Consider the following 24,558-nt stretch of genomic DNA (forward strand, 5'->3'; position numbering starts at 1 on the left):
AGACCTTACTGATTCAGACAGACAACCAGGTGGCAATGTTCTATATCAACAAGCAGGGAGGCATGGGCTCACTCACCCTCTGCAGAGAGGCCCACAAAATCTGGACATTCGCTGTAGCAATCAACACTCTCATCCAGGCCACCTACCTCCCGGGCCAGAACAACGCCCTGGCGGACAGCCTCAGCCTGGCTTATTGTTCCTACTCCGTTTACTTACTGATTTAACATAGCTTCCTGAATAGTGGCTTTCAAAGTCGACCACATTCTTTCCACGTTATCGGTTTCTGCTTGGCTTTGTAGTGCCTGGTGAACGAAGTCTCCCATGTCTTGGAAGTTTGTGTCCTTGAATTTGAGGACCTTGGTCAGTGTGGTAGATTTAGTGAAACCTTTCCTGGGATTGAACCATACCATGTTGTGGTCACTGGAGGCCAATGTTTCGCCCACCGAGACCTCTGCGATACTTTCTCCATTGGTAAGTATTAGGTCCAGTATTCCCTGATCCCTTGTTGGTTCCAACACTAGTTGCCTGAGTCTTGCTCCTTTCAAGGAGTTTAATAGCTTCCTGCTGCTGCCGTGACTCAATCCACATCAGGCATGTTGAAGTCATCTAACAATACTGTGTCCCCACGCAAAGTGATATTTTCTATATCCCCGATTAATTCCATATCTAGGTCATCCTGTTGTCTTAGGGGTCTGTATACTACGCCAAGATACAGGCATTTATCCTTCCCTCTGGCCAAATTTACCCAAAGGGATTCCCCAGTGTACTGTACATCTGTGATTCTGGTGACCTTAATGTCATCTTTAGTATATAATGCTACACCGCCTCCCATTTTGCCCTCCCTGTCCCGGCGAAGCAAGTTGTAACCCGGTATGACCATGTCCCACCCGTGGGAGTCCGTGAGCCAGGTCTCAGATATCGTCACCACATCCAGGTCGGCATTTCTAATTTCTGTTTCCAATTCCAGGATCTTGTTTCCCAGACTGTGGGCGTTGACGTACATAGCCCTCCATGTTGTGTGTATGTTGCGTCTCAGTGGGGACCTTCCCGCTTTAGCAACTAGGACACCTTTAGCATTATTTGCATGTCTCTTACTCTCCCTAAACCCAGAGCTACAGCGTGTACCTATCCCGGACTCCCAGACCCAGAACTACAGTGTGCTCCTATTCCAGACTCGGAAATGTGTGTACCCTGTGGGGGTATTCCCGCTTGGGCTACTTGAACTCCTTTAGTACAATTTGCAATGTGTGTACTCTTGCTGGACCCAGAATTACAATGTGTACACCCCCTAGACCCAGAATTATAATGTGACCGAGAATTAAAGTGTTTACTTACCTCAGTCTCAAAAAAGTATTGACAACTTAGCTTGTCAGGAATGTTGTTTGTGCCCGTACCCTCCCCCAACTTACTTAGTTTAAAGCCCTGTGAAGTAGGCGGGCTAGGCAGTGTCCAAGGACTTTCTTCCCTCTTCTGGTCAGATATAACCCATCTGGTCCCTGCAGTCCTTGCAGTGCCTCTCCATGGTGCAGGAACCCAAAGTTCATCTCCTTGCACCATCCCTGCAGCCAGTCATTCGCCCTCCGGACGCGATCCTCCCTGGCACTGCCCTTGCCCCGCACTGGGAGGATCGAGGAGAAGACCACCTGTGCATCCATCCTCTTTAGCTTCTCACCCAGGGCTCTGAAGTCTTCGGGTTTGCTCTCCGGGGTGCTCCTGGCAGTGTCGTTGGTTCCGACATGGATGAGAATCATGGGGAAGTGGTCTCGGGTCTTGATGAGTCTGTCCAGGCAAGCGGTTACATCCCGGATCCTGGCCCCTGGCAAACAGCAGACCTCTCTTGATTGCAGGTCTGGTCTACAAATTGGTCCCTCAGTGCCCCTTAGCAGCGAATCCCTGATGACCACCACTCTGCGCTTCTTGGGGGGTGGGCCGACCTGTTGACTCCGGAACTGGGACCGTCTGCTGAACAACTTCCTGTACCTCGTCAGGACCCTCCTGTAGCAGCTGGTATCTGTTCTAAGGGTGATTTGTGGTGTCGATGTAGAGCTGCCCTGTATGAGAGAGAAAGAAACAGAATAAGGTCTTCTGCGTTTTCCTGTGGAGGAAGTCACCAGCTGCCAGGAATCAGTGCCTCCAGTAACTTCCTGAATTCTGACGGTTGGATTCAAGTTTGCAGGTTTGGAAGCTTTGGGTGTCTCTAGGATGGTTTTGTCAGGTTCCTGTTCGGCGATCTGAGACAGCTCCTGGATGACCCCGTCGATGAAGGTCTCGTCGCCACGGATGCTTCTTAAGAGTTGAACCTCCTCTCTCAGGCTCCTCAGCTCTAGCAGAAGGCTTTCATCTGGCTGATCCATCAGTTCCGTCTGTGTGTAGACTGAAGACATCTTTGAGGGGATGGCCTCGGTCTGTACAGAGACCTCTGCCCTCCGTCCTGGCTTCCCTTCCATCTGCACGAAGATCGTAGCCATCCCCTGGGTCTGTCTTGATTGAAGTCTTGCCGCTTCTAGTTCTGCCTACCATTTACAACAAGTTTTTTTTTTCTTTTTTAAGATATTTGTCAGGATGGGGGCTGGTAGGTGTTGGTCAGAAGGTGTTGAGGTTGGAGGGGTAAGGTTAGTTAGTTAGTTCTTGGTCAGAGGGATAGAGTAGTTAGTTGATTGTCAGTTAAGATTGCCTGCTTGTTAGTGTGCTAGAGAGGACAGTCTGATTTAAATGTTAGAGGATAGTGTGGTCTGCCTGTTAAAATGGTTTGAGGATAGAGTGATTTGTGTGGTCTGCCTGTTAAGTGTGAAAGGGTTTAGTTGCTTGTTGGTTAGGTAGAAGTAGAGAGTTGAAAGACTTAGAAGAAAGAAAGATTGAAGAAAGACTGAAGTTAAATGTTTAATTAGCTAGTTGTAGAGGTTAAGAGACCGGCTAAAGTTGATAGCCCTTTCTTGATGCCCTTCTTGAGGTCCTTCGCAAAGGCGCTCTCGCTAAGGCGAGCGCCTTTGCTGCTCGCCGCGCGCCGTTGGCTCAACCCCTTTTATGGGGGGAGATCGGCTGTGACGTCGGGGGGTGGGCGGAGTTACCACCGCGTCCCGTCCGCCTCCTCTGCCCCTGGCGAGTTCAGTGCTCCTCTCCGCTCCCCTGCTCTGCCTCCTCCGTCTCCCGTGTGTTCTCCACTGCTTTCCGCTCCCTTTCTCTGCTTCTCTGCCTCTCCATATGCATTCTGCTCCTCTCCACTCCCTTTCTCCGCCTCCTTCGCCTCACTGTATGCTCTCCGCCCCTTCCTCCGCCTCTCTGCATGCTCTCCGCCCCTTCCTCCGCCTCTCTGTATGCTCTCCGCTCCTCTCGCCGCTGCTATGTGCCTCTTCCGTCTCTCAATGCTAAGTCAGCCTCTCTGCCCTCTCACCCTGTAAGCACCCTCTCGCTGCTCCCATGTGCTTGCTCGGCTGGCCTAGCGCTGAGGACACCTTGTTGGCTCGACCCCTTTTATGGGGTGAGATCGGTTGTGACGTCGGGGGGGTGGGCGGAGTTACCACCGCATCCCGTCCGCCTCCTCCTCTGCCCTTGGCGAGTTCAGTGCTCCTCTCCCCTGCTCTGCCTCCTCCGTCTCCCATGTGTTCTCCACTGCTTTCCGCTCCCTTTCTCTGCCTCTCCGCCTCTCCATATGCACTCTGCTCTCCGCTCCCTTTCTCCGCCTCCTCTGCCTCACTGTATGCTCTCCGCCTCTATGCACGCTCTCCGCCCCTTCCTCCGCCTCTCTGTATGCTCTCCGCTCCTCTCGCCGCTGCCTCAACGAGGGAAGGGGTTATTTCAGTGGCCCGTCAGACTATTACCTTCCTTCAAAGTCTGGGGTTCGAGATGAACTTCCCCAAGTCTTAGTTGTGCCCCTCTCAGTCCCTTCAGTTTATCGGGGCCGTGCTGGACACGATTCGCCTCCGTTCATTTCTGTCTCCCCCTCGGCAGACCGCGCTCGTGCGGCTGAGCCAGCAGGTTTCCCTGCGGTCTTCGGTCTCGGCCAAGCAGATGATGGTCCTCTTGGGACACATGGCCTCCACCGTGCTTGTCACACCGTTCGCGAGACTGCATTTAAGGGTCCATCAGTGGACTCTGGCCTCTCAGTAGCGGCAAGATCGGGATCCTGTTTCTCATCGCATTGCGGTGACTCCCTCCTTGAAGCGCTCGTTCCGTTGGTGGACCACCTCTTCCAATCTTTCCAGAGGTTTGCTCTTTCTCGTTCCTCTGCATCACAAGGTCCTCACGACGGACAGCTCGGCGTATGCTTGGGGGCGCATCTTGACGGGCTGCGTACGCACAGGGCCTTTGGTCGAGTGCGGACCGCCATTGTCACATCAACTTGTTTGAGCTTCGGGCCATTTACAATGCCTTGGTGGCCTTCCGACATCTGCTTCAGGATCGGGTGGTCCTGGTACGCACGGACAACCAGGTGGCGATGTATTACGTGAACAAGCAGGGGGGTACAGGTTCCCTGTCTCTTTGCAAGGAAGCTCTTCGCCTTTGGAATTGGGCGTTCCGCCACAACATTTTTCTTCGAGCGGTGTATATCCAGGGTGAGCACAACTGTCTGGCGGACAAGTTAAGCCACCTTCTACAGCTGCACGAATGGTCGCTCCATTCCCGGACTCTGTGACAAGTGTTTCTTCGGTGGGGGACTCCGCAGATAGATCTCTTTGCCTCACCCCTCAATCACAAGTTGCCTCTGTTCTGCTCCAGGGTGTTCTCCTCGGACCGTCTCGAGGCCGATGCATTCCTTTTGGATTGGACGGGCAGGTTCCTGTATGCGTTTCCTCCCTTCCCGTTGATTCTGAGGACTCTTGTCCATCTGAAATCTAACCGCTCAACCATGATTCTGATAGCTCCTTGGTGGCCCCAGCAGCCCTGGTTTTCTCCATGGACAAGCAGTATAAGTCAGCCCCACTTTTGGTGACGTCATCTACGTCCCCAATTCGGATTTGCTCTCCCAGAGCTCAGGTGAGGCTTTGGGAGCCTCATCTGAGCATGTGCAGGTAGCCCTATATATACCTGTCCCTCATTTAATCCAGTTTAGTTCATCCGCCCTCACGGACGGATCACGCTCTCCATCCAAAAGAAGAAGAAAAGTTTAAAAAAAAAAAAAAAAAGAAGAGAAAACGATGGCAGAAAAACCAGCAGCAAAACCTGGATTCAAGAAATGCCCGGACTGCAAAAGAAAAATGAGCTCCACGGACCCCCACGAGGTGTGTGTCCGTTGCCTTGGGGAGGCTCACCTCATGACTGCCTGCCCTCAGTGCCTAAAAATGTCCCCGAGGGCTCGAAGAAACCGGCTCCATTCTCTACAGAACTCGGGAGAAGACCAACGGAGGAAGGAAAAAACCCAGCAAACTACAAAAACCCCTCCGACACACCCGACTCCAGAAAGAGCTTCCCCGGGACTCCCAGCCACAGACCCGACTCACCTGCAGCCTGAAAACGATCAGCAACGGCAAGGCAGACTGCTCCTGAAGCTGTCCGGACTGCTAAAAGCATCCCCACCAGCTGCCCCGAGGATCGGGCCACCTTCCGGCTCACCGAAAGTCTCCCTGATGGCTGCCCAGAGGATCGGGCCACCCGCGGGAGCAGAATCCATAATGGCAGCGGCCGAGGGTCTCCTATCCCCTCCGCCTGCTTGCCCCAGTGCTTCGACAGTGCCATGCTTCGATACAGCACGGCGCCATGTTGCCTGCAGCCCGAGATCACTCTCTGCTCCGATTCCAGCTCCCGATGACGTCAGCACGTCGGGATCCGCCCCCTTAAAGGCACAGCTACACCTAAAAGCTGCACAGCCTAAAGACAGTGCTTTTTCAAGCATGAGCATTGACTCTGCCCAGCAAACCAGCCAAGATGCAAAAAACAACAATCACCAAAGCTGCAAACAGGGAAAAAGAAGGAAACGATACAGGACAACTTCATCTTCTTCCTCCACCTCCTCCTCCTCTGCCTCTTCAGTCTCGCCGAGACGGCACAGACACCACCACGGAGCCAGAAGCAGGGGCAGGTCCCGCCAACACAGCGCCAGTGCCCCCGACCAACCAGCCGCCACCATGGACCACCAACAACTATTTAATCTATTCAGCAGATTCATCTCACAACAGCTGACGGGAAGTCCAGCACAAAATGCAGAACAAGTGCGGCAACCATCACCGGCAGGGAGGCATGGAGCACAGACAGCGGCATCTCACTCACCGACCACAGGCGGCTACGCCTCCGACCAGAGTGAGTGCTACCAGCCAAGCTATGCCTCAACAAAAAGCAGCCCACATGCATCAGCAACTGGGGAGACTCCAGACACTGAGCCTGCAAATGGGACAGCACAATTTGACACTCCCGCAGAAGACCTCACCTATCCCAAGTTCCTCCAGAAGGTGGCCACCCGCCTAGCACTTGCTCCAACACCGGAGCGAGAGGCGACAAACGAAGTGCCGGGACTGCTAAAATACCTGCAAGTGCAAAAGGCCACAGCGATACTACCAGCCCACAAGTTGCTACTAGATCGCCGGGACGAGATCTGGAAGACCCCAATGTCAGGCACCGCTGTGTCCAAGAAACTGGACCAAAAATACCAGATCAGGGAGGCACCAGGCTTTGACAAACCACAGCTCCCTAACCATTCTATCATAGTGGAATCTGCACTCAAAAAAGCGAAGAGCATCCACCCTCATGCCAACGATCCCCCGGGCAAGGAACACAGGACCCTGGATTCCACTGCAAAAAAGGTCTACCATGGCTCCATGCTCAATGCAAAAATTGATACCAACTTATTCCATCTGACCCTGTATAACTATGCCCTCCGGAGGAGAGTAGAGGAAACCCTGGACACTCTACACCCGGAGGGAAAAGCCTGCATAGCTCCCATACTGCAGGACATGGAAGAATGCGGAAAACATATGATAAGAGCGACCTTCGACGCATTCGAAACCTCGACCCGCACAGCTGGAGTAGCCATAGCAGCCAGACGCCTGGCATGGCTACGAGCCTCGGGACTCAGAGAGGACACCCATGAGCGTATTGCAGACGCGCCATGCTCAGGGGAGAACTTATTCGGAGACAAAGTGACGGAAGCAGTGGACAAAATGAAGGAGCATTGCACTACTCTCCAAACCCTCTCCTCAGATGGCCTGGTAAAAGTCGCAACAATAAGACGGCACATCAACCAGTATCGCCGACAGAACACCAATGGAAGGCAGTATGACACCCAGACCAGATAGCCGCCACACAGACAGAAAGCACATCAACCCAGCGCTCCTTACCAGCAAAGGCAGCGCCAGAGGGAACAAAAACAACACAAGCCAGCCACTTCCACCGGCACGAAAGCGGGGCCCAGTTTTTGACTCATCAACAATGCCCCCCACCCCAGTAGGGGGCCGCCTCTCCTTTTTCCACAAGGCCTGGGAGAGGATAACCACAGACAAATGGGTGCTGCGAATCACAAAAAATGGATACCGCATCAGATTCCGCACCCACCCACCATCCAACCCACCAAAAAGAAACTACAGGGAACCGCAGCCAGAACTCATCTCCAGAGAAATAAAAGCTCTCCTCCAAGCGAGAGCAATAGAGCCAGTACCCAGGTCACAGCACAACCAGGGATTCTACTCCCGTTATTTTCTCATCCCCAAGAAGACGGGGGTTCAGACCCATCCTAGACCTACAAGGCCTGAACGAGCACGTAGTCAGGGAAAAATTTCGGATGCACTCCCTAGGGACAATCCTACCATTAATTCAAAAAGACGACTGGCTGGCCTCCCTGTACTTTCAAGATGCATATTCCCACATCCCTATGCATCACTCCCAAAGAAAATTTCTACGATTCAGGACCCTAAACCAGCACTTCCAATACCGGGTCCTACCCTTCGGACTCTCATCCGCACCGAGAGTCTTTACAAAATGTGTCGCCGTAGCAGCGGCCCACCTCAGCAAGAGCGCCATATGCGTGTTCCCCTACCTGGACGACTAGCTACTGGTGGGTCCATCAGCCCAGGCAACAGCAACAGCAGTAAAGACAACGATGTCACTCCTGCAAACCCTGGGTTTCCTCGTAAACATCAAAAAATCCATAATACAACCAACACAATCAATAGAGTTTATAGGGGCAAGAATTTGCACACCCCAGAACGCAGCCTTCCTACCCCACTCAAGGGGAACAGCAATACGAAAACTAACTCAGAGTATATCAGAGACATGTACAGTCACAGCCAGAATGATACTACGTCTCCTGGGCCATCAGGCTGCCACCATACACGTCGTCCCGCTTGCCAAGCTCCACATGCGACCCCTGCAATGGTTCCTCAGAAAAAATTGGAACCAACACACACAACCTCTGTCACACAGAGTCATAATGGACCAGAAAATCTGCAACAGCCTTGAGTGGTGGACACAGCAGCAGAATTTGTTCAAGGGCAGGCTCTTCCAGCAGCCACAACACCAACTGACACTCACCACAGATGCCTCAAAGCAGGGGTGGGGAGCCCATCTCCTCCACTGAGAACCAAGGGCCCCTGGTCCCCATCCGAGGCCAAACAGCACATCAACCTGCTAGAACTCAGGGCAATTGGGAATGCCCTACAAGCCTTTGCCCCCTGGATCTCCAACAAGACCTTACTGATTCAGACAGACAACCAGGTGGCAATGTTCTATATCAACAAGCAGGGAGGCATGGGCTCACTCACCCTCTGCAGAGAGGCCCACAAAATCTGGACATTCGCTGTAGCAATCAACACTCTCATCCAGGCCACCTACCTCCCGGGCCAGAACAACGCCCTGGCGGACAGCCTCAGCAGAAAGCTGGACCCCCACGAATGGTCCCTCCACCCGGAAGTAATCCAGGAACTCTTCCACAAGTGGGGCCTCCCAACAAGAGACCTCTTTGCAACGGAGGACAACAAAAAGTGCCCACAATTCTGCTCCAAAAGACCAGCACAATACAGTCAAACCAGGGACGCTTTTGCCATACATTGGGGAAAACACCTACTCTACGCCTTTCCCCCTATACCACTTATCCACAGAGCGCTCCAGAAGATCAGGCAAGAGGAAGCCTCAGTGATCTTCATCGCGCCCTACTGGCCGAGACAAGTGTGGTTCCCCTTCCTACATCAGCTGTCGACACAGCCGCCGATCAGCCTACCACTGCGACCGGACCTGATCACCCAGGACCAGGGACAAATTCTGCATCCCAGTCTGAAAACTCTAGCACTTACAGCATGGATGTTGAAAGGCTAATCCTGGACCCTTTCCACATGTCAACAGGGGTGACTGAGGTACTACTAGCAGCCAGACGCCCATCCACTAGAAAATCATACAGGCTCAAGTGGAAAAGATTCCACATATGGTGTGTTTCGAAAGGAGAAGACCCACTGAACTGCCAGGTCCCAACTGTACTCCAATACCTACTTAACCTATCCAAGACGGGCCTCAGAACATCCTCCATACGGGTCCACCTGAGCGCTATATCAGCGTTCCACAGCCGCATTGAGGACAGGACCCTAGCCACACACCCGCTAGTGTCCAAGTTCATGAAAGGGCTTACAAACCTGCACCCCCCGGTCCGCCGCCCGCCACCCGCGTGGGACCTGGGCATCATCCTCCACAGGCTAACAGCGCACCTCTTCGAGCCTTTGGAGGAGGTGCCAATCAAATTCCTCGCCTGGAAAGTAGTTTTTCTCATCGCCATCACATCAGCAAGACGCATTAGCGAGCTACAAGCCTTGGTGACATACCCACCATACACACAGATCCTTCATGATCATGCAGTGCTGAGAACTCACCCGAAGTTCCTACCAAAGGTAGTCTCACCTTTCCACATAAACCAAGCAATAGTACTTCCCTCCTTCTACCCGGGACCACATAACAACAGCACGGAACAACTCCTACACACTTTGGACTGCACCCGTGCACTCCGCCTATACATTCAACAAACACAATCCTGGCGAAAGGCAGTACAACTGTTCGTCTCCTTTGATCCCAACAAACCAGGATCACCAGTGGGAAAACACACTATTTCCAACTGGATCTCAAACTGCATCGCCTTCTGCTACGAGCAGGAGGGAGCGTCCCTTGAAGAAAAGGCCACAGCACACCAACTAAGAGCCATGGCCGCTACATTGGCAAACCTCAGCAACATGCCACTCCAGGACATTTGCAGAGCAGCCACATGGTCTACCCCACACACCTTCACCAGACACTATTGCCTGGATCGCCCAATGCAGACCTCCAATGACTTTGGCCTCAACATATTACGATTGGTGACCAAAACAGACACAGCAAAGGACACCAACACCTGAACTAGCTGATCAGGACTATTAGCCAAATCAGATAGAACAGACTGTCAGCAGATTATATTCTGCCATGTTGGCACAATTTGCACTGTTTGCACATGTTAGCGCAATTTGCACTGTTTGCACATGTTAGCACATATTTGCACAGTTACTTGTTATAATCGCATCTGTTATTGAGATACATACTCTACCATGTTGGTAAGAAAGAAAGTGTTGGTCCAGTTCTGAGGACCAAAATAAAGTTCCTATTGTTTACAACACATAACCTCTGACTGGTCTCAGTAATTGGGGTTTTTATCTCTGTCCCTCACCTGACCTTTATGCAGCCTCACCCTACCGCAGCAAGGTAGCGGAGACGCAGAGGGGACCATCCCCTGATGGGGACCCCGTCCTCTTACACCCTCTGCCCCCCGCAGATGGAGAGTCACCAAAAGTGGGGCTGACTTATACTGCTTGTCCATGGAGAAAGCGAAGTTACTTACCTGTAACGGGAGTTCTCCGTGGACAGCAGGTTAAGTCAGCCACACTGACCCTCCCTCCTCCCCTAAGGGAGGAGCAATAAGACTCAAGCTATGGAAATCACTGGATTAAATGAGGGACAGCACATGTATATATAGGGCTACCTGCACATGCTCAGATGAGGCTCCCAAAGCCTCACCTGAGCTCTGGGAGAGCAAATCCGAATTGGGGACGTAGATGACATCACCAAAAGTGTGGCTGACTTATCCTGCTGTCCACGGAGAACTCCCGTTACAGGTAAGTAACTTCGCTTTCCCTGCTTCTTCAACTCAGTGTCAGGGATCCTCTGCTTCTGCCTGTGTTTCCTTCTCTGCTGTCTCAGAGTCGGGGTTCACTGTTGCATCCCAATCTGCAGTCTCTTCATCTGACGGCTTGGTTCCTTTCCACTTGACACCTTCCCTGGGGTTGTCCCGGTCGGTGCGGGATGTTCTGGAAGCCTCCCGGAAGGCTTCTACTAGACATTGTTATGCCCAGAAGTGGACTAGATTCGCCACGTGGTGTGCGTCCAATCAGGTGGAACCTTTGCTTCTTTGTCTTCGGTTTTGGATTATTTGCTTCATTTGTCTCAGTCTGGCCTCAAGACCAATTCTGTTCGTGTCCATCTTAGTGCGATTGCCGCCTTCCGTCAGCAGCTTGATGGAAATTCGCTGTCTGTCCACCCCTTGGTTTCTCGTTTCATGAGGGATCTCTTGAATGACCATCCTCCTCTCAAGCCTCCCCCTGTGTTTTGGGATCTCAATATGGTCCTCGCTCAATTGATGAAACTTCCTTTTGAGCCCATGGACAAAGCTCATCTGAAGTTCCTTACTTGGAAGGTGATCTTCCTGCTTGCCCTCACGTCTGCTTGCCGGGTCAGTGAACTGCAGGCTTTGGTTGCGGACCCACCTTTTACTGTTTTTCACCATGACAAGGTGGTCCTGCGCACTCATCCCAAGTTCTTGCCTAAGGTGGTGTCAGATTTTCACCTTAATCAGTCTATCATTCTTTCGGTGTTTTTTCCGAAGCCCCACTCTCATCCTGGGGAGGTGGCGCTTCATACTCTTGACTGTAAGAGGGTGTTGGCGTTCTATCTTCAACGCACCCAGTTGCATCGGAAGGTTCCTCAACTTTTCTTATCCTTTGATCCTAATCGGTTGGGACATCCTGTTTCCAAGCGCACCTTGTCCAACTGGTTGGCTGCTTGTATTTCCTTCTGCTAAGCTCAGGCTGGTCTCTCGCTGCATGGTCGGGTCACGGGACATAAGGTCTGAGCGATGGCAGCTTCTGTCACTTTCCTCAGGTCCACGCCAATTGAGGAGATTTGCAAGGCTGCCACTTGGTCTTCGGTTCATACCTTCACCTCACACTACTGTCTGGACTCAACAGCAGAGAGGAGGAAGAACAAGAAAACTGGTTGTACCTAGGAATTACATAGTAGTATAGTAAATAACTGTCTACACACTCATTTTCTCAGTGGTCAATTACTGATGCGAAACTGGACACTATGGAAACAAGACAGAAAAAGGACTGACCCATTTGAGCTTTGGTGCTGGAGAAGGACTTTATAAGCACACCGTCTAGACCAGTGGTTCCCAACCCTGTCCTGGAGGACCCCCAGGCCAGTCAGGTTTTCAGGATAGCCTTAATGAATATGCATGAGAGAGATCTGCATATAATGGAGGTGCCAGGCATGCAAATCTGCTTCATGCATATTCATTAGGGCTATCCTGAAAACCCAAATGACCAGGGTTGGGAAACACTGCTCTAGACCACCAGAAGAACTAAAAAAAAAAAAATTGATTCTGGAAGAGATTAAATAGGCTAAGACACTCAAAACCTAAATGATGAAGTTACAATTGTCTAATTTTGGTCATACTGTCAGAAGAGAAAGATCATTGGAGAATGATGTCATGTTTGGAAAGATCGAAAAAACCAGGTGAAGAGGGCGATCTATAATCAAATGGCTGGACATGCTGAAAACAACCATGGGGATGATGCTGGAGTGATCCTCAAGATGAGAACCACCATCGAATGGTCCGAAAGGGAGGTGCCAGCAATAGAGACCTGATCCACCTGTAAAAAGAGAGTATGCGACACCAGAACGTAATCCAGACAAGAATACATAGTGTGAGGGTTAGAATAGAATGTGTACTCCCTGTCGAAGGGATGAAGAGTTCTCCACATATCCACCATCACGAGATGTTCACAGAGGAAATGCACCCCCCCCCCTGTTGTTGGAAGTCCCGGGGGCGTGGCTTGGCAAGAGAGCAATCCAGAGTAGGGTCAGCGGTAACATTAGTTGCCCCAACAATCAATTGATAAGTGGGATATTGAGCTAGGATACCTAAGAGTCCAGAATAAAATTTATGGCTATAGACATTCGGAGCATAAAGGTTACAAAATAGAAGCTGAAAACTCCAAAGCTCCCCCAGTGCAAGGACTTATTGACCCTCTTTATCCTCAGTGGTCTTATGAATGTGGAGAGATAGTTGTTTATGAATGAGAATCGCCACCCCCTGCTGTCTGCTATTATAGGCAGAGTATCTCGCATCTCCCACCCAGTCTCTACGCAGCTTCTCATGCTCGGCAGCAGACAAATGGGTCTCTTGGAGAAACGCTACATCAACATGGCACTGCCGAAGCCAAGTAAGAATTTTCTTACACTTGATGGGGGAGTGTATACCATCAACATTAAGTGTAGCAATAGTCAAGTTAACCATAGCTACTAAGCAAAAAGAGCCACCACCACTGCACTCAAAGGGTGAGGAAAATCAAACAATCCGAGGAGCAGACCCCCCAGCTAGGTCCGACTCCAGAGAATGGCAATGGAGAAAATGACATGGCCCCTGCAGTTCACCCAGTCTCCCTTCTGCTAGAGCCCCCCCCTTCCATCTGACCCACTAAGCAGCCAGCAACTACAATCACACTGCACACACATCCATTCCCTCCCTTCCCGGAAGTCCACCCCAGGACATCCATATCCCTAGTTCCAAAAAGAAACTACCCGCACTCACCCGTCCAGCACCTCTCCCAAACCCAAAAGGTGGAAAAACAGAAGGAAAAGGGCACTCCCCGGCCCACCATCTAAGCCTCCGGAGCCAGAAGGGGTGCTCGCAGACTAGCCCAAGTAAAACTAGCAGAAGGAAGGCATCCCGCCCCCCCAATAAGAAAGGGGAGTGGCAAGACCGCACCCTCCCCCAATCAGCAGCCACCATTGCCATGCAGCTGATAGTGGCTGTCTGGCACCCCTGGACCATATCCCATGCCCCCCCCGCCCTGTCCAGCCCCTGTATAACTTAGGCCCAAGGGTCAAAGACCCTCCCCCACCCACAGAACCCAAGGGGCCCCTGGATCCAGAAACCCCCCTCCTGAACAAAGGCAACCTAAAGCAAGATAAAATAACATGCGCCCGTTTAGAGGAAGGCTTATGCACCAGAGCAGCATAATAAGCAAATACAGATATAAAGCAGAGTCCTCACAGCTCCGACATAGCAGCAGGGCTACCAGCAGAACGCACAAAGTCTCAGAAGCCAACACGGCCAGTAGGGGTACCTAGCACACAATAGTCCCAAGCCACTTAGAAAATAGGAAAGAACCCTGTCTCCCCCCCCCCCCCCCAGAAAGAAAGAAAGAAAAAATAAATAGCTGAAAGAATAGGTTTGAAGAAGAAAAGTGGATGACCTGAGCTGAAAGACATGCAGACCTCCACCACAGCCAAGATCAGGTGCAACCGCGAGTCTTGCCAATCATAAGCGAGCTCTCCGACGCGAGTGAATAATAATTGGGGGACGAGAAAGAAATAATGAGAGTAGAAAGAAGCAGAAACCAATAAGGCCCCCAATCCGTAGAAAGGGAAAAAAATGGAGAGAAGAAGACAAGAAAGATAACAAAAACAGAGACATAGAAATCAACAAGGGAGAGAAAAGAAAAGTCATGCTGGGCAAGATAATCAATGGTCCTCAGGCAGCACAGAGCAGGTCCCGATCTTTCAAAGCAGTCCATCAGTCAGGGATAAGAGGCTTCTGCATCTGCGGTGGTTAAAATGTTAGCCCGGCAGGCCCTCCAGAAAAATGTGGATCTCCGCCGGCGTGGAAAAATAGCCTTGTTTTCGTGCTTTATGCAAAGTTTTGCTGGGTATTGCAAGGCGAAGCGCATCTGCCATTTTTGAAGTTGAGTGCAGTAAGGCGCCATCGCTCTCCGCTGATCAGAATCCCAGGGAGAGTAATCCTGGAAAATAAGAAGCTGCTGGCCCTCATTCGAAAGTCCACTTTTTGCCTTGTAGCTGATGCTTGTCGGCAAAGTTAAGAACACAGGCTATGACTGGCCTCGGTCGACGATCTCCATCGCGGCGCATTCCCAGTCGATGGACCTGCTCAATTAATAAAGGGGTGTCTCCCAACTCCATGCCGAGTTCCTTTGGCAGCCACGTGGACACCAGAGTCCACAAATCCGCCTCCGTGAGCAACTCTGGCAGACCAATGAGCCTGATGTTGTTTCGGCGGCTCCAGTTCTTCAGTCCGGTCCTCCAGCCAACGAACTTTCTCTTCCGGAGTTTGGGCTTCCGCCTCTAATATCCCCGTACGATCCTCCTGCGCGGACACCCGTTCCTTCACCTGTTGCAATCGCGCGGCTTGCCTCTCCAAAGTATCCTTGATGCCATCCACGGTGGACTGCAGGCGGGTCAGTTTGTCATTTAAAAAGGTGGTAAGGTAGGTTTTCAACTCCTCGATCGCATCTACCAGCAAGGTGATCGTTGGGCTTTGCAGGGCCCGCACAGGAGGTGTCGATGCTGCCATCTTAGCGGGGGTGGAAGGGCCAATGGGAAACCTAGCAGGCTTCAAGGCTCGGGTCGGCATACCTCAAGAAACACTCCGGAAAGAAGATAAGCAGGAAGCCCACAGAAAACCCTGTAGGAGACAGAAAGTTGGGGACCCACAGAGCAAAAATTATAATGAGAAAAACCCGATTAAAGAGCACGGAGAGGTGCTGAGACACGTCTTCTTAGGCTGAGTGCATCATGTGACCCCCGTGGCCGGTTTTCATCCAGCGGGCCTTGGACTTAGGCCCTGCCGCTGGCCCTCGTTCGGCTGCGGCTGTATTTTATTTTTCTCTCCCGGCCTCTTACCGGGTTCAAAAAGGGTAGCCAGTGTGGCCGGCCATTTACTTCATAAGACTCAAAAATTGTCCTGAGTTCTGCCCGTGCTCTGCTACCCTTCAGAAACAAAATTCTTGTAGTAGTCTTCAGAGACGACCTCAGCCTCGACCCCAGTGGCGGCCTCATCTTCCAAGACCTTGATGATGTTTGTGCTTTTTCCAGTTTTTGTCTGTTTTTGACCTTTTCCATGCCTTAAACGAAGTCATCTTGTCTCTGATTGCTTCCTTCACTGTTACAGTGAGCCACACCAGTTCCTTATTCTTTTTCCTCTTGGATCCCTTGTTGATACATGGTATATATAGATTTTGTGCTTCGGTGAACATGCTTGCTCTAACGTTTTTACAGTGCTTATCCTCTTCTTAATCTTCTTCCCCACCATGAATCTCATTCCTTCGTAATTCCCTTTTTGAAAGTTCAGTACCGTGGCCATCGTTCTGGATCGATGTTTTGCCCCTGTGTCCAGGTTGAAGCAGTTTGATATCTCATCAGCATTTGATGCAGTAAATCACTCGCTATTGCTTCTAAAATTGGAAGAGCTAGGTATATATGGGTTATTTACATGTGCTCTTTGAAACTCCTTCATCTATCCCCCCTGGAAACTCTCTACACCTATGCTGACGATATCCTCATCCTCCTTGAGACCGACTCGAACCTCACTAACCTTGCTGAGAACATATCCGCATGTATAATGAACCTTCAATCCTGGGCACATTCTGTACAAATGAAATTGAACGAGTCCAAAACAAAACTACTTTGGCTCGGCCCAATATTAGGTCAATTGCCCACCCCCATCCCATTATCTTCCGGCTCCACTCTTCAGCTTGAGTTTTCAAGCAAAGTCCTTGGCATCATCATAGACTCCTCTCTCTCCTTCAATGACCATCTCAACTTCTTGGTAAAAAAATGCTTCTTTAGTCTTCATATGCTGAGGAAAGTGAGATCGTACTTTCATCATTCTCACTTCGTCGTCCTTGTTCAATCCACCATCCTCTCTAGACCTGATTATTGCAACTCCATCTATTTAAGCCTAACTAAAAAAAAAACTCCATAGACTTCAGCTAATCCAGAACGCTGCGGCCAAGCTTATTTTCACATAAAAGCATTGGGGCAAGCAATTTTGACTACAATAAAGGACAAGTGATGAAAGTGTATTAAAATCAGTCTGTTTTTATTCCTTGGAGATTCTTCAACAGACTGTTTAGAATTACACTGACTGAAGATTGAACCCTATGAGTGAAGGCTTTTGCTTTGTTTGGAGTTATCCTATTTCCTCACTCTCCGTCTTCTACTTTGGACATTTTTAGTAGTTCCATAAGGCTTCCCAGTTTTACCATCATTCAATGTATACTTGGGCAAGCGGTTTTCCTTCTCACAAGTCCACACTTTTTCCTATGAAGATGACCTTTATATCCTCTGTGTAGCCAAAGGCTCCTTCGCTGACACATTGCAGCATATATCGAAACTGGTTGAGGATCTAAGTCAGGGGTGTCCAACCTTTTGGCTTCCCTGGGCCACATTGGCTGAAAAAAATGTTTCTGGGGCCGCACAAACACACAAACACTGCAGCAAGACAGAGGAGGGAGCCGGCAAGACGGTAAACACCCGGGGGCAGCAGAGGAAAACACTGCATCGCCCTCGACCGGAGCCACACAAAATACTTCACGGGCCGCAGGTTGGACACCCCTGATCTAAGTACATGGTCAATTACAACTCGCTACCACACACAGAGTTAACTCTGTTTTTAGGCAAGAAGCTAGCGATAAACAAAATGTTGAAAGTACTAGGTGTTGTCCTTGACTCCAGTCATACTATGGGAGAGCAGATTGCCTCACTGGTCAAAACATTTTCTTCAGATTGAGGCAACTGAGGATGATAAGATCAGCGCTGAGCCTGACCAGTTTTAGGATAGTAGGCTAGACAGTCTTACTCTGGACTATTGCAACATCTCGATGAAAGGTCTTAAGAGATTGCAGTTACTCCAGAACACAGTGGCTAGACTGATCCTTTGCAAGACCCAATTTGAAAGGGCCAGCCTGCTACTGGCAGAGCTACACTGGCTGCCAGTTAAGAGCAGAATCCAATCTAAAGTCGCATGTATGGTCCATGTTCCTTCTACAACTGAAGAATGACCGAGGGTTGTAGGTGGAAAAATTTTTTTTATAGATCCAAGATGGCTGCTGACTAGTTTAGCTGAGCATCATGCATCAGTGAGCTCACTATAGACGATCTTTTTTTTGGGCTAAAATTACCTCAGGAATGGTGATGCCCAAACGGAGAGGAAAGGGCTCAGCTGGAGCCTCACAGAGCTCTGGAGTGGCTGATTTGGGCAACATAGAGGAGCTTCTCCGGCGTATGCAGGGTGCCCTCCAGCCATCGGTGACCTTTCTGCTAGAGACCCCCCGGATGGGTGGGAAGGAGGCGAGATCTCTGGGTCTGGAAACCACTCTGAGTCCCAACATGAGGGCACCGCTCCCACATCCTCAAGTTACCAGCTCCCTGCAGGTGGGGGAGCCGATAACAGCAGGGGATGGGGGAATCCAGGAGAGTGACCAACGAGGGGAAAAATCAGCTGAAGTGGAATCTGCGGTTCATTTTCCTCAAGTGCAGAAATCCTGAGAGGTAACACTTGATTCTATCTGCGACCTGGTAGCTAGTATACCTAGCTTAATAAATCCTTAATTTCACCAATTAGAAGAGAAAATAAGTATTCATACCATTGATATCCACAACTTAAAACTGGAAACAACAGAATCTAAAAAGGCAATTGCTAATATTAATTAGGAGATATCAAAGACTAAACAGGTTCATGAAACATTGTTTTAAAGACAATACAAATCTCAGGAGGAAGCTTGAGTCTTTGGAAAATTTCTCTCATAGTAATAATTTAAGACTGGTGAATTTTCCTAAGGTTACTATGATAACCCCTAGGGAGATGTTGAAAAAATATATGGTTGAAATTTTGGAAATATCGGAGGAGGTGATGCCTCCATTTACACAAGTTTATTATCTCTCTAATAACCAGCAGAAACAATAGCAAGAAATTGCGCTGGAGACTTTGAATGTGTCCACCTTATTGGAGTTATCTGATAAGGAAAGGGCGGTACCTGCAACTTTATTATTAACAGTGGCTTTGGCCCCAGACAAAAACTGGTTATTGAGACTATTCTTTAAAAACAAGCAGAAACAATTCCTAGGTATGAGAATACAAATGTATCCAGACTTGGCCAAAGATACCCAGTGGCATCGTAGAGAATTTTTACTTTTAAAGCCTGGAGTGTTAGCCTTAGGGGTGATGTTCTTTTTGTGTCACACGTGCAAATGTATTGTGTATTATTCCTCACAAAAATATGTTTTCTTTGAATCTTTCCAGCTAACAACTTTCCTGTCGTTATCACGACCGGAGAAGAATAAGAGCTAAGCCCTAGATCAGGGGTGTCAAAGTTCCTCCTCGAGGGCCGGAATCCAGTCGGGTTTTCTGGATTTCCCCAATGAATATGCATTGAAAGCAGTGCATGCAAATAGATCTCATGCATATTCATTGGGGAAATCCTGAAAACCCGACTGGATTCTGGCCCTCGAGGACCGACTTTGATACCTGTGCCCTAGATAAAGAAGAAAATTATGGGACATCCCTGAGTTCAGTTAAATTAGTTGTTGTATTCTTCTTTATATATTACCTATTAAAGCTCGCTTTTTGTTATATTTTAGATCCAAAAAGGAGGACTTGAGTTGAAATTTAAGCATATTGTAGCATTTTGTTAAATGTTTTGTATTGGTAGTAAGTTCTTGGCTTAAATTTTGCTTTCTGTACAAGTTTATACTTGATAATTAAATGTAAAATGATAAATAAAAAAAGAATGACCTAGTGCTGCAAACTACCATTTCCTCTCCATGCCTAGTCTGGAGGAAATCACTCTTGAGTCCACCTTCAAGTTGTAAGGCCCCAAAATGTAGAGTTGCCTTCCTACCTTCAATTCAGAAACTCGCTAAAAATTTATCTATTCTCACTATAATCCATGAGTTGAAAGCTATTCTGATCTTTGATCCTGTTATGAATCCTTATTAATCTTAGGTAAGCCACAATGATTCCTAGCAGACTATTGCGGGGTATAAGAAACAGTATGGTATGGTATGGCATGGTTTTACAAAATCTGGCCTGCAAAAGAAAATACAGTGTTACCTTGGTTTACGAGTGCACCGGTTTGCGAGTGTTTTGCAAGATGAGCAAAACATTCGCAAAATCAGTGCCTTGGAAACCAAGCTTGCCTCGATGTACGAGCGCCTCCTCCCGTGATCCGGCACCCCCCCTCCCCGCGATCCGGCATCCCCCACGCACCCATCCACCCACCTGAACACATCGCTTACCCCCATCTGGCACCCGGCACCAACGCACAGGACATGCCAGTGCCCGAAGATCTGCCATATTCTTTTTGCTGGGCCTAGAGCATCTGCTAGGCTTTTGAGTTCCCGCTCTCTCTGAGATTTTCGACATCTCCAACCTGACTAATAAAAATAAAAGAAAAAGCATCTGGGTACAAGAAAGTAAGACTTAGTTAAAAAGGAGGAAAATGCTGGTGTGGCATTAATTATAAAGGTGTTGGTCCTAAGTGATTCCTTTGTGAATCATGTTAAGAAAAAAATTCTCAAATACCAAGGAAATGTGGCAGACAAATATTTTTTATTGTTTTGGGTATCAAATACTTGATAAAAGAAAGTGTTTGAAGCCCACCTTGGATGGGCTATCTATACTTGGTGACATTTTATGAATTCTGAAGGAAGCTCTTTCTTTGGCACAATGCAAGAACAACATAAGAATTGCCGCTGCTGGGTCAGACCAGTGGTCCATCGTGCCCAGCAGTCCGCTCACATGGCGGCCCCCAGGTCAAAGACCAGTGCTCTAAATGAGTCCAGCCTCGCCTGCGTACGATCATAGTCCACATACTCTTGAGCATATGGAATCTCACTTCTAAGCCCTAGATATGTACAAAACTAACCCACTGGAAGATATTGCACCCAAGACAAACCAAGATGACAGTTTATTTTAGGGAAGCGCATTTTTGACTAGAACATGGCTTCAGTAACCTGATCCAGAGAAGAGCGACTAAGATGGTTAAGGGGTTGGAGGAGCTGCCGTATAGCGAAAGATTAGAGAAACTGGGCCGCTTCTCCCTCGAACAGAGGAGATTGAGAGGGGACATGATCGAAACATTCAAGGTACTGAAGGGAATAGACTTAGGGCTCCTTTAATCAAGGTGCGCTACGGGGGTTAGCGCGTCAGACATTTGGTGTGCCGCTAACCCCTGCGGCACACCAAAAAATTAATGCCTCGTCAATGGAGGCGTTAGCGACTAGTGCGGCAGGCGGTTGAACGCGCAGTATTCCGCATGTTAACCGCCTACTGCAGCTTGATAAAAGGAGCCCTTAGTAGATAAGGACAGTTTGTTCACCCTTTCCAAGGTAGGGAGAATGAGAGGGCATTCTCTAAAGTTGAAAGGAGATAGATTTCATACAAACATAAGGAAGTTCTTCACCCAGAGAGTGATAGAAAACTGGAACGCTCTTCTGGAGTCTGTCATAAGGGAAAACACCCTCCAGGGATTCAAGCCAAAGCTAGACAAGTTCCTGGTGAACAAGGCTACAGGGCCACTGCGTGAGCGGACTGCTGGGCATGATGGACCACTGGTCTGACCCAGCAGCGGCAATTCTTATGTGAGATGTTTGAAGTTAAAATAAGACATTCTGCAATAAAGAAAGAGGACTTAACAAATCTGGGTTTTATATCACAATTTAAGCATAACGTTCCACTGCTATGTGATTCTTTGATCTACCCATCTCTCCTCTGTTTTTCCTCTGCCTCCACTACCTTTCCTATTGAGGCTGTCATTGCATTGCTTCTATGTTTTACTTATGCAAATATTGTTATTTTGCTCATACAGTTTTTTGACCTTTTTTCTCTCTCTTTCTCACTCTCTCTTTGTTCTTTCTTTCCCATACTACTTTTCAGCAGTTGGACAGCCACTTTAGAGGAACAGATTTAAAAGTATTGCTTATATTTAAGATACCCACAGTATGAATTTTAAATGAGAATTGACGCTAAATCTGCTTTCTACAGATATGTTGTTTTGACAACCAAACATCATGAAGGGTTCACCAATTGGAAAGCTCCTGTTTCTTGGAACTGGAATTCTGTGGATACTGGCCCACATCGAGATTTGGTTGGTGATCTTGGGAAAGCAGTCAGAAAAAGGTTGTTTTGCTCTTATAATTATTGCCAAACATTTGTGGCTTCAGTAGATCTGGGCCTTTTACCAAATGGCTGACTTTGTATTTTCCCCATTAATTGCCATGTGCTAATTTTCCCATTAGTGTGTAAGGACCTACCTTTACCCATTATGTGGGCCATAAGGACTCGCACACTAGCCATATGTGGCAATACACTTGGGCTAACAGAGTGGTGCAGATCACACCCACTGTCAGCTCCCAGACTTGCCCCCATGCTAAAAAAATTAATTTTAGCATGGGGCAGGACACACATGCAAGAATTATCACAGGATGTCTGAGTGTGTAAGACCTTTTTTGCTGTGGTAAGCATATATTGGTGCTTACCGCAGCTTAGGTGAAAGGATCCTTTTGTGAGCTACAAATTCTGTTTTGCACTGGAACTGAAAAGTAATACCAATGAAAACAAGCCAACATGGCTTCTGCAAGGGAAGATCGTGCCTGACGAACTTGTTGCACTTCTTCAAAGGGATTAACAAACGGATGGACAAAGGGGACCCCATAGACATTGTACATTTAGACTTCCAAAAAGCCTTTAACAAGGTACCCCATGAATGCCTACTTTGGAAATTAAAGAACCATGGGGTGGAAGGAGACGTACACAGATGATCAGGAATTGGTTGGCGGGCAGAAAGCAGAGGGTAGGAGTGAAGGGCCACTACTCAGACTGGAGGAAGGTCACAAGTGGTTTTCCGCAGGGGTCGGTGCTTGGACCGCTGCTATTCAATGTATTTATAAATGATCTAGAAACGGGGACGAAGAGCAAAGTAATAAAATTTGCAGATGACACCAAGCTATTCATTGAGGCTAGGACTAAAGAGTACTGCGAAAATTTTCAAAGGGACCTAAACAAACTAGGGGAGTGGGCGACAAGATGGCAGATGAAGTTCAATGTAGAGAAATGCAAAGTCTTACACGTAGGAAACAGAAACCCAAAGTACAGCTACACAATGGGAGGGCTGTTATTGAGTGAGAGTTCCCAAGAAAGGGACTTGGGGGTAATAATGGACATGACAATGAAGCCATCGGCACAATGCGCAGCGGCTGCTAAGAAAGCAAATAGAATGCTAAGAATAATCAAGAAGGGTATTACAAGCAGAACGAAAGAAGTTATCCTTCCGTTGTATCGGGCGATGGTGCGCCCGCAACTGGAGTACTGCGTCCAATATTGGTCGCCGTACCTAAAGAAGGATATGGCGATACTCGAGAGGGTTCAGAAGAGAGCGACACGTTTGATAAAAGGTATGGAAAACCTTTCATACGCTGAAAGATTGGAGAGACTGGGACTTTTTAAGCTGGAGAAGCGGAGACTTAGACGGGATATGATAGAGACTTATAAGATCATGAAGGGCATAGAGAAAGTGGAAAGGGACAGATTCTTTAAACTTTCGACAACTACAAGAACGAGAGGGCATTCCGAAAAATTAAAAGGAGACAGATTCAGAACCAATGCTAGGAAGTTCTTCACCCAACGGGTGGTGGACACCTGGAACACGCTTCCAGAGGGAATGATAGGACAGGGTACAATTGTGTAAATGTATGTTGATTCAAAAACAATTCCCGATTAGCATACTTAGCCCTAAGAAAGGCTTTTCGTACAGATTTCTTAGTGTAACCTCTCTGCAGGTCCCTTCCTGATGTGAATGAACATACAAATATCAGATAAAAGATAAGTTTTAGCTTTTTACTACAGCTATTTAATGAAATTTTATTTAAAATAGAGCACTGAGCACTTTTGAAGAGTTAATTAAGTTGATTAAACAAAAATTTACGAGCCTAGTGAGGAGGCCAATGCCATACAAAAGTTTTTAGCCATTGAAAACACTTGGCTAACAAACTGGCACTTCTGAGGGCCTTAGAAAAATAAATAAATAGGAATAAGTGAAAAGAGTATAAATATGATACTGGTTGGTCTTTGAAGAGGTGAATGTATTTAAGTATCTTACAATTGACTGCAAAATATACTTAGTTTTTACCACAACAGTCGTCTTTTTTTTTTTTTTTTTTAATTACGATTTTATTTGGATGATTTAGTGGTTTTATAGTAAATAGCCTCTTTAGTAGTAACTGTAGTACATAAAGAGACTATTAGTTTAATTTAACCAGATTTATTGAGCATTGATCATATCATAAATATAAGAAGAGAGAGCAACTTGCTGCAGCAGGATGGCCAAAGGAACAGAAGAGAGGCCAGAACGGACCCTTGTGGTACTCCACTTGAAATGGAAAGGCATCAGAGTACTGTTAATGGAAACCTGGAAAGTACAATTTAAAAACCAAGAGTGGAACCAGTCAACACCGGTTCCCTTAATCTTTCTCAGCTTCATAAGATGG

General features: G+C 48.4%; 1 protein-coding gene across 2 annotated transcripts in view; it reads left to right on the forward strand.

Annotated features, from left to right (window-relative positions):
- Nucleotides 1-24,558, forward strand: part of FUCA1 (alpha-L-fucosidase 1) — a 134,913-nt gene that overhangs the window by 24,279 nt on the left and 86,076 nt on the right. For both annotated transcript variants that reach the window (XM_033956809.1, XM_033956810.1), the window contains exon 2: nt 22,058-22,192. In XM_033956809.1, coding sequence (XP_033812700.1) covers nt 22,058-22,192 — 135 coding nt within the window. The remainder of the gene's footprint in view (nt 1-22,057; nt 22,193-24,558) is intronic.

This window comes from Geotrypetes seraphini, chromosome 8 (assembly GCF_902459505.1).
Source record: "Geotrypetes seraphini chromosome 8, aGeoSer1.1, whole genome shotgun sequence".
Taxonomy (NCBI): domain Eukaryota; kingdom Metazoa; phylum Chordata; class Amphibia; order Gymnophiona; family Dermophiidae; genus Geotrypetes; species Geotrypetes seraphini.